General features: G+C 34.8%; 1 protein-coding gene and 1 long non-coding RNA gene across 28 annotated transcripts in view; one reads left to right on the top strand and one right to left on the bottom strand.

The window, feature by feature from the left end:
- The window catches only part of CPEB2 (cytoplasmic polyadenylation element binding protein 2), a 68,268-nt gene extending 61,144 nt beyond the window's left edge, over nt 1-7,124 (top strand). For all 26 annotated transcript variants that reach the window (XM_072805504.1, XM_072805433.1, XM_072805419.1 and 23 more), the window contains one exon: nt 3,106-7,124. In XM_072805504.1, coding sequence (XP_072661605.1) covers nt 3,106-3,333 — 228 coding nt within the window. In that variant the 3' untranslated portion in view covers nt 3,334-7,124. The remainder of the gene's footprint in view (nt 1-3,105) is intronic.
- Nucleotides 1-11,097, bottom strand: part of LOC140621079 (uncharacterized) — a 46,396-nt gene that overhangs the window by 8,165 nt on the left and 27,134 nt on the right. Inside the window, exons 4-7 of one of the 2 annotated variants that reach the window (XR_012020792.1) lie at nt 8,890-9,382; nt 7,407-7,551; nt 3,211-3,350; nt 2,521-2,595 (exon numbers count right to left, since the gene is read on the bottom strand). This is a non-coding gene — a long non-coding RNA (uncharacterized lncRNA). The remainder of the gene's footprint in view (nt 1-2,520; nt 2,596-3,210; nt 3,351-7,406; nt 7,552-8,889; nt 9,383-11,097) is intronic. The other variant, XR_012020791.1, reaches the window with a different exon arrangement.

Genomic DNA, 11,097 nt, shown 5'->3' with positions numbered 1-11,097 from the left:
CCCCAACCCCAGAGATTGTGCTATAATATAGCTCAGGAACAGCAGAAATTTATAAAGCTCCCAGGTGATTCTAATGTGCAGCCATGCTTTAGACCACCTATCTAGTCTAACCCTGACTTTCGCCAAGAAGTGATCCAGTCAAGGAGGAGGTTATCTACATTGTATACAATTTATAGTGCTTTATTTATTTTTTATAGTGCTTTAATATGCAGAAGCACAGGGGAAAAAATGTTATAGGTGTCCTACCTCATCCTTTGTTTCCAAAATGATAGCTGAAGGGCCAATTATTTAGGGCAGAGTTGATTCCTAAAGAGCAACTCAGATGCAGAGCAAGTGAATTGAGAACACCTGCATGCCTTCTTAAAAAGGCATTGAAATATCTGAGAGAAAAGTTTATTTTTTAAGATAAGTGCTACTAAGGTATATTTTGGATTTTATCTGAAATAATTTGAGAGATGCCTGGCTGGTTTAGTCAATAGAGTGTGTGACTCTTGATCTTGGGGTTGTAAGTTCAAACCCCACATTTGGTGTAGAGATTACTTAAAATATTTTTAAAAAATTTATCCTTAACTATTTTTAACTACTGCTTACATACACACACACACACACACACACAAAAGAAAAACCACTAATCTTTGTACCTTTCGTGTCTCTGGTTATGAATTTAATTATTAAACCATAACAACAGATTAATTTTAAATTAATAACTGATAACCCAAAGATTTGAGAAGGATTAAAATTGTTCATTCAGCGTACTCTTTTGGCTCATGAACACTTTGAGGTTTAATTCCTATCTCCCCAAAAGCTGGGAAGCACTATCACCACAAAAGTGTAATTCATTGTAATTTTGATATGTTACTCCATTGTAATATGAGTAATATTCATTGTACCTTCTGGTACTTACTGGGGGAGTTGTGTTTACAGTTCAAGTTGAATAATTAAATATGAATTATTTCATTAGTTATGAATCCAGGCAACAAAGTATTACAGATAAGTTCTAGGGAAAGGCATCATAATAGGAAATAATAGCTTACAGAATTGATGAAATTCCAACTGCTTTTCAGACTTACAAGAGTTAATTTTTAGAGATTATTAATCAGAATAGTCTAAAATTACAAGTTTGAAATCCAATTTTCCATCTTTGAAAGTCTGCAATTTGTTAAAGGTAAATAGATTAGCTTCATAAACTAATATCTAGAATTTTAAAATACAAATAACTGAAATCATTGCATTTAAAAATTTTTTTCAACAGTTTTACATTAAGTAACTCCTGCGCACCAAGCATTTTATGGGATATTACGGAAATGAAGTAAACCACACAGACACTCTGTCTTTAATTACAGTAAAGACGAGATATAATCATGAGAAAGAAACTCACCATATGTAAATGTACCTCATTTCTTCAGATACAGTTTCTACTTTGTGCTAGCTATCCTGCTAGATCCTAGGTACTAAGTATTGAGCAGACACTTTCCCTGTGCTCATTTTGTTTATCATCTAGTAATACGAAATCCAGTATGAGATATTCTTTGGTAATTCCTTTAATTATTATCAGTTATATTATAACAATACTAAGATATGTGTATATAGTTATATAATATTATAATGAAGAAATGAATCATAAATAGCAGCCAGGCAATCAAGATAGAATCCATAAAGAAAAAAGTTGAAAAATAAAGATTAAGCATAAAAATGTTACAGTTCATGTCAGTTCGTGTCAAAGATCTTTTTAAAAACCAAAAGCCAATGGAACAAAAGGTTAAAAATCCTTAACTGGCAAAGAGGATTCATTTAAAAGAAAAAACCTTCAGCAAGAAAATATGCAAAAGATAGACTGTTCAGAAAAGCAAAATGTTCAGTGTACATAAAATATGTTTATCCAGCCGTAATCAATGAAATGCAAATATAGACAACTTAATTCCATTACCTTTCTGTCAGATGGTTGTTTATAGTTTTTTTCATCAACTTTTCAGTTTTTCTCTGTTCTTTGTTGCCATTGTGATAAATAATGCTTCTGAAGATAAATACCCTTATATATTCATTTTCTGCACTCGTGCAAGTATTAATACATTCAGAATAGAAATTGTTGGCTTGTTATTTTTTACCTTGGACAAACACTACTTTATCTCTAACCAAACTGTTAAACACTCAGTTTTCCCTCCTGTCCTCAGGATAGGCTGAGGTCTTAGGTTGCCTGGCACCATTCAAAGCTAGTAAGTAGCTCTCCATTTGGAGTTATTGTTCCTAAGGAGTACTGGCTTGCAGAGTCCCTGCAGTGTGCCAAGCACTGCCTTAAATGTTTTTATGTGCTGCAGCTCTGTGAAGCAGGTTCTAGTATTCTTCCTTTACAGATGTGGAAACTGAGGTTTAAGAGGCTTAGCACTCAGAGCGGACTGGAGTCTGAGGTCTTCTCCTGAGTCACACCTTCTCCGTGGGCCTTTGATTTTATATCCTACAAATTCACAGAAGTCCAGACTTGCCCTTAATAAGATTATCCACAATTCTGGTGTGTGTACATACCAAGTAGTTAAAAGCAGAATACATACAGAAGTGTTGCCATAATCGGTGGTTTGGGGTTGGGCCGTCTCTCAGGTGCTATTGGAATGAAGGGGAAAAGGTATAAAAACCATTTGTCTCCTGTGCCCTTCTCTTTTTCGCTCACAAACACCCTAACTCCCAAAATACTAACACACAGCTGTTTTAAAGATGTTACTTCTTATGTGAGGATAGAATGTTTTACGAATCAATTAGATGTATAGTTTAAGTCTTTTATGCCTTTGAAAAGATATAATAAATAACACTCAGTTTATAGTCCTCTGAAGAAAATGTACCAAGATAAACTAAAACTACCAAACTAAGTGCTCGTTTAATCACATTGTCACTTATGAACATGAAACATCTTAGAAAAAGATGATTAGTGTCAGAATAGAGTGACTTTGTTGTTGGTTTTTGTTTTTGTTTTTTAATCTACTATATGGTAAAGCTATTTCCCTGGGAAACTGCCTACTATTTCTGTGGGAAAATGCCTCTGAACATTTTAAATTTACTAAAATGATTTCTGAAGGAAATTTAATGGGAGATTTTTTTTTTTCACTCTTTTTCCAGGTGGAGGTAAAGCCATATGTGCTAGATGACCAGATGTGTGATGAATGCCAGGGCGCACGTTGTGGTGGAAAATTTGCTCCCTTTTTCTGTGCCAATGTCACTTGCCTGCAGTATTACTGTGAGTTTTGTTGGGCAAATATCCACTCTCGTGCAGGACGTGAGTTCCATAAGCCATTGGTAAAGGAAGGTGCTGATCGCCCACGTCAGATCCACTTCCGCTGGAACTAAGAATAGCACACCGGCCTCTGTGTAACAAGGAAAGAAAGGGTGCATGTGGCTTACTGTGTCTGAAGACGCGACAGGCGGAAGAAATAAGTGCATTCTTCTGCTTTCACCCCAGCTACCAATACATGCATCTTTATCAGCAGCCAAAACACTACAAGCCTCTTGTTTTTCACCAAAACCCTACATCTCAGGCTTACTAATTTTTGTGATATTTTCATGTTAAAATAAAATGTTTTTTTGTATTTTCTCCAAGTTATTTTTATATGTAAAGTTAAAATTAGATATGAGAATGTTTTGCGTAGGGGCAAACAGTCTGCTGCTATATAGTGGGTGAAGCGTGCACTTATTTCTAAACGTGGGTTTTTAACTTCAAGATCTGCCCCAGTAATTTACCAAAGGTAGCAAAATAATAGTGAAGATGGAATATGTCTGCTACAAATGCTTATTTTTATTGTTGCTATTTTCAGTGTATACATAAACTAAAAATTAGGGTTGATTTTTTTGCTCTCCATTTTGACTTGCAAGAAATAATACCTCAAGATAATCTGATTTATTAGCTATTTTTAAACATTTTTAATCACAAGCTGTATTAGCTTTGCTGCTATATAGGTGTTATGTGTAAATGCCACCTATTAATACGGGATTGAAAACGTTAGAGACACACTGCATTGCAGATAAAATGCAGGCAGCACAATATGGCCTAAACTGCCATAGTTTTAGAATGTGAAAAAAAAAAAATGCATGTTTACTTACCTGTATACACCTTATGCATGCACTAGAATTATTAACTAACAAGAGGTGAGGTATTGCAAATGTTCAAAAAAAAAGCTCTCTTGAATCTAGGTAGCATGAACAAATTATAAAATTTGTTTAAAAAAAGCAAACTTGCATGCATTATTGTGACTTCAAGTTAAAACAATTGTCCTACATGTGTACAATATGCAAATTAGTTTTAGATTAGAGAGTGCAGCCATTTTGTGATCTGGTCGGTAGTGGAATTCGATTTTATGCAGACTGGATGTAATATTTGTAATCCCTGTGCAATTTTGTGATGTGCGGTTCTAATTCATGTGCAGTGATATAGTATAGATAAAAGATTGAATAAAGAAAAATACTAGAATTTTAAAGAAGGTTGATTTTAGCCCCTTTGATAGTTCATGGTTAAGACATCCTTTATAAACCAAAGATGGCCAGCACACTGCTAACCAGTCACCAAATGTAAGACCCACAGGAAGCCCATATTTAAACAAATGAACTTTATAGAAGAATGCAAAACTTTTAGTAAACCTAAGTAAAGTCAAAATGGAGATGGGGAAATATACAGACGGCTAGTTGCATAAAATTCAATTTTACCTTAAAGACAATGGTGAAATCTGGCTTAAACTTGCTTACATGTTTGACCTATGTATATCGGGGTCTTCTGTCTAAACTGGGGTCACTGTTGCATGGAACATTGTTCTTAATGGTTAAGAATTGCTTTTTTTTTTAGATTTTGATGAAGGAATTTTGGTAATGACTTTGCTTGCAGTTTTTTTGAGAAAGTGGCATGGAAACATGCACTAGTTAATGAGTTTCTCTTGGTACTGAACACTATTAGAATATCATTAGTGATATTTTTTCTCTTTAGAGCATTTTTAATGCAACTAGCCCCTATATTTTAATGTAAAAGTTACTCTGCAATCTAAGCAAAGCACCCAACAATGGTAGATGTTTTTTAAAAATGCAGAACTAAAGGTTCTTGACTCTAAAGAGAGAAAATTACAAGGATGTTGCCTTACTGCAACTCCTTGGGACAATCCTTCACGTGAGCAAAGTGTTGATCTTAATATTGGTTGTCTCTGGTGTGCTTTTTTGTACTGTAAAAAAAATATGTGGTTCATGTCTAACTCTGCTGTTTTATTGTGGTTGTGGTTCAAGTTTTTAATGTTTCAAGTTGATGCTGTTTTCAGAAGAGCTTTTTACTAATTTATTTGTCGATGTTCCCTATTTGTTACTTAACCATGATCCTCCAGATTTTTGGAGTATTCTTTTCTAACCTTAACCCTGCCAACCTTGATCCATTTGACATTTGTTATGCACTATTTTTATATCTCTGTGAGAGATTTTTCCAACAGTCAGCTATTTTATGGCACACTTTTTTTGACTGATGACATCTCCTTTGCTATACCTCAATTTTTGGAATTTAGAAAAGAAATCAGTAGTTTTGCAATGTTAATTATTTAGATATTTAATTTCGCAGATTTTTTAACTTTATTTTCATAATTTCTGCTTAATGTTTAAAATTGAAGAGCCTTTTCATGTATTAAATAATGAACACTAAAATAAATTATATGGTGAAAATAATTGGAGATGTTGAAAATCACTTTCCCTTCTTAAACAGAAATAAATATTGGGAATGAAGGGAAATGAAACAGAACCCCCTTTTCGCCACGGGTAAAAATGGCAGAAATGTATGGTTTGTTTTACCTCCATTTCTGTTCTGGTTAAAGCTTGTCGATCTAATCTTTTGTTCCTTCCTTCCCTACTTTACCCCTACCTCTTTTTTTTTTTTTTTTTTTTTTTTTGCCTTTTGTGTACTACATTCTTATTTTCTAACTGTTAAACACTGTATTGGAGTTTTTTTTTAATTTACAGATCATATTTATTTTACTATTTTTGTAGAAAATTATTAATTTTGATTGTATTTTTGTATTTTCAAAGCTTCTTCACTTGTGTTCCCTAAATGTTCATATTGCTGCCCAAAAGTATGACTGTGGAGGAAAAAAAAAAACTTTAAAAATCCACACTTTTTGTTAAGAAGGAAACATTTAGCATTTATATATTTGTGTATGGAAAACACTTGATATTTTATCCCTGTTGCATCTGGCTGCACAGAGCCTCTCCTCAAAGATGCTACAAAACTTGAATATAACACATTTTGGAAGGCTGACTAACCTCGATTCTGTGTTGTGATGTGCAATACTGTTTCTAATGTTTGTATAAAAAAAATAACAGTGTAAACCTTTTTAATGCAAATTTATTTTTTTCATTGCATATTTTGCAGATTTTATCCACAGTGTCATTTTTTACTGTCAGAAAAGATACCCCTTTTGTCATTGCAACTATTTTTTAAATCCAGAAATCTTTGTACTGATGTAAATGATTGTAGTTATTTTGGATAGTGTTTTGCTAACAAAAGGAGAGACTTTTTTCATGCATATTTCTATTTTGTTTTTTTGGGTTTTATTTTATTTTAATAGTAGTAAAATACTTGGAATAATTTTTCATATTCTTGTCATTAATATTATTTTGTATTTTTATGTGGAAATATATAATTTTATGACACTAATTGCTAAAGTTTATTTTATGTTGAATTATTTTTGGAGCTGAAATCTTTGTAATATTAAAGCAACTAGTTTCTAATTCCCAGTTTCTGTATAGAATCGCACAAGTGGTTTATGGAGTGTTTGGATTGTAATTATAAATGGTTCTTTGATATGCAAATTAATATTTTCAGTTGATTTTATTTTATATTCCTAATGGGGTGTTAAAGCCGTTTTTTATTTTTTTCTAAATAAAAAGAGAACCCATGCTTTTATGGACACTAGGTAAACGCCTTCAGCTTAAAATTTTTCGTTAAAATATTTTAGTTTATTTTATTGTTATCTTCCAGATGTCTAAATCTCCAGTCTGTCTGTTGTACTGGTAATTTAACTCTGTAATGGAATAGTTTGCTGCCAACTATTTATATTAAGTAATTTTTAAATATTTGTAATATTGTTGACTGACTAATAAACTATTAAGTTATTGGCATAGTTGTGGAATCTTATTCTTCAGATCTACAAAAATATTCATCGATGCCAGTAAACTCTTATTTAGGGAGCTTTGTAACAGGAATATATTATGCAGCCCAGGTCCCTCTACAGCTCAGTGCCAGTACTGGGAGGGAACCTGGGAGACCAGTCGCCCAGTATTTCTCAGTATTTTGACCCCAGACACCCTGGCATCAGTTCTCCCAACCCTCACCCGTAGCCCCCATGTACATTCTGTAGAACTTCTAGTGTGGTGTGTAATCATCCTAGATCATCAATGTTTACCATATCTAAACTGATGCTGCATTCAAGAAGTGAAACCCTGTTGATCATTTTGCTGTAATTATGTGCAGTTTCCAGATGCTTCTTCTGACACACTCTGGAAGTCACTTGTCTTTTTCCTACTTGTTTTCAGCACAGTCTAGGAGTTCTTCAGTGGACACATTGTAGACAAAAAAGAAGGAGAAGAGGGATAGGATAAATTCCTCATCCTACTGATGGCTGAACAGTTCTTTAAAGAGTTAGAATTTTTGAAAACATGAGCAGGCTTTAAGAGGCAGCGGGGGGAGAGGGAGTAGGGTTCGTTGCTCTTTTAGAAAATATTTTTAAAGTCACTGATCGTAATCAGTTTTTTTGCTTTACCTCTAAGGACATAGGTATCCAGAGGGGGGAAACTTACTATCTCATATTCTACAAGACATTGCAGAAACTCCTTAAAAGAGCTAACCTTGACATTAGCAGCATCTCAGAGCCTATCACTGTCATCCATATCCTCCAAGCAAATCCTGCATCTTTATACATTGGCATGTTGGCATATGCTACCATTTTTCTAGTTGGAATCTTAGTTCCTTCTTTTTTTTTTTTTTTTTAAGATTTTACTTATGTATTCATGAGAGACACAGAGAAGCAGAGACACAGGCAGAGGGAGAAGGAGGCTGTCTGTGGGGAGCCTGATGCAGGACCCGATCCCAGGACCTGGGAATCAAGACCTGAGCCAAAGGCAGATGCTCAACCACCGAGCCACCCAGGTGCCCCTTAGTTCCTTTTTGCCCAGTAAATCTTCCATAACAAAAATGAAGAGGCTCTTCTGCATTCTGTCCCATCTTTTAATACCCAGCAGGAATTCTTCATTGTCCCTGTCGCTGACAGAAAGTTTATCTCCCTGTGCTCCTCATTTCCTTATTTAAAAAAAAATTATTTATTTATTTAAATTTAATTTTGAATACCTACCAAGTATTGGACACTAACTATGCTGGATCCTTGGTTGCCAGGCCATTTTATAGCCTACTAGGTGAAAAAGGTTAACTCCAACTCAGTGTAATAGAAAATACAAGATAGACCATAGTAAATATGTATTAAGGGTAAAAGGAAAGACTGCTGAAGTGATTGCATGTTTTTAAATTACTTAAGAATTTCTCACCGGAATTAGCTCTTGGAATTTTTGTATGAGCAAAGAAGTAAGAACTCGTAGCACTCACAAACCATTTCCTAGAAAATTACTTCAAGATTCCACCAAAAAGAAGGAATAGCAGCAAAATATCCCAGAAACAGGAAGACATGTGATAATGTGATTCATAATATATTTTTGGTCTCTGTTTCTGGCACAGAGCTCCTAAAATCCTTGGAATTTCCTAGGTGATAAGAGCGATAAAGAGGTCTTGATTTTCATAACAAACCTCTTCAGCCACACCTGAATTGGTTAAGAAACCCCTAAGGAACCAACCATGTGATTGGAGGATAGAACTTCCAGTTCCACCCATTCACCCACCTCCAGGAAGGGGCCTCGGGCTGGAGGTTGAATCCATCACCAATGGCCAGTGATTTAATCAGTAGCACCAAAGTCGTGAAACTTCCATAAAACCCCAAAAGGACACGGTCCAGGGAACTTCCGGGTTGGTGACCACGTGCAAATTTGGAGACAGTAGCTCAGTTCAGAGAGGACATGACCGCTACATGACCTTTCCCCATATCTTGCCCTGTGCATCTCTTCCATCTGCCTATAACTAGGTTAGAATCTTTTTATAATAAACCCATAATGAGTCAAACCCAAGAGGAGGTTGTTGGGACTCCAGTCTATCGCCAGTCAGAAGCACAGGTGACTTTGGTCCAGCCTGGACTTTGATATCTTGAAGTGGGAGGAGGGGTGTGGGTCTCCTAGGACCCAATCCTTAATCCGTGGCATCTGATGCTATCTCCAAGCAGTGTTTGAGTTAAGTTGAACTGTAGGACATCTTTCAGGAGTCAGAGAATTGCTTGGGGTGCTATGTTGGAAAAAAACACGTAATTGGTATCAGCATTGTAACGTGGGATAGTAGATGCCATTGTGGGTAAACAGACCAGTCTAATTTATAGTTAGGAAATAAAATGTGGCTCAAAATCTTCCCACAATACATAAATAAGTCCAAATAGTAGAGCCATGATTTAAAACATTATCAAGATAATACTAAAGGTCAAGATAATTGAAGCAAAACAGAGAAAAACCTAGAGGATCATTTGAAGTGATGACAAAGGTCTTGTTTAGAGTAGAGGAGGATAGATTATAAATGTTGATTAATTAATTGTAAATAAGAAATTATTTCTCAAATTGCAATATGTAATATATATTTTTAAAAGTAAAAAATACAAATCATGAAAAGAATATTGCCCCACTTACTTTTACCCCCCAATACTCCTAAGAGGCAACCACTTAAAACTCCAGGTATTAACACTTTACAATATCATGTTCTTTACCTCCTTAGATCTAAATAGCTACTCATTTTTCAGTTTAAAACTTTGTTGACCTCCTTCAAAATATATATATATATATATAACTTTGTTGATCTCCTGAAATGTACATTATTTTGTTTCCAGACATATACCCTTCATGTACCTAACACATACCCTCAAACCAGGCTGTTGATTTTGTGAATAATTTGTCATGTTGATGTTTATTACTTGTGCAATTTTCTGTAGGTTTCATACCTCACTAAAAGGTTTCTTTTTAAATGGGCAAGAAAACACAGCTTGCTTCATGGTAAAGATGAGAGGATCACAGGAAGAAAGGCAAAAACAGAATCAGAGAGCAAGTTGCCATGGTAACTGAATCCCAGTTCTATAGGATTTTCAAAAAAAATCTCCTTGCAAAATGTAATGCACATATAGAAAATGAGTTAAGCATTAATTGGCACTATGAACAATTTTAAAACTCTCATCAAGAAATAGAAAATTGTTGAAAGCGGGGCTCGCAACAGATATTTGTACACCTGTGTTCATCACAGCATTATTCATAATAGCAAAAGACTGCAAACAACACAAGTGTCCGCTGGTGGATGAATGAGAAGACAAAATGTGGTAGATACATAGAGTGGAATATCAGCCTAAAAAGGCAGGAAATTCTTAAATGTGCTACAACATGGATGAACCTTGAAGGCAGTACGCTGTGAAATAACCCTTCTTCAAAGAACAGACGTTATGATTTCAGCACATGAGAGACTCAGAGTACTCAAATGTCTACCCTACATTTGAGTACTCTGGGTAGTAGAGTAGTCAAATATCTACCCAGAGTAGATAAATATGTCTCTTCATAGACACAGAAGTAGAATGACTGGTGATAGCCAAGGACTAGGGGCAGAGGGAAACTGTAGTTACTCTTTAGTGAGTACAGAGGGTCAGCTGGGACAATGAAAAATGCTCTACAGGTGGATAGTGGTGATAGTTGCACAGCAACTATATGTGGATATAGTTAATGCCGCTGAACTGTACACTCAAAAATGGTTAAGTTGGTACATATTATGCTATGTATATTTTGCTACAACAAAAGAAAAAAATGAGAAAAAGATAACACAATATCCAGGAATCTTTCTGTGTCTTCTTTAGTATAACCATCCTTCCCATCCTCTCAGAAGCAAATCCTTTCCAAGTTTTTGCATTTCTGTATGGTTTTACCTAAACCCAAGCATGAATTCCAATACAGTATAGTTTTTTAAACTCTTAATAA

Source organism: Canis lupus, chromosome 2 (genome assembly GCF_048164855.1).
Source record: "Canis lupus baileyi chromosome 2, mCanLup2.hap1, whole genome shotgun sequence".
In the NCBI taxonomy this organism is placed as follows: domain Eukaryota; kingdom Metazoa; phylum Chordata; class Mammalia; order Carnivora; family Canidae; genus Canis; species Canis lupus.
Note: the sequence above shows the minus strand (reverse complement) of the source record. Positions and strands in the feature narration are given on the sequence as shown.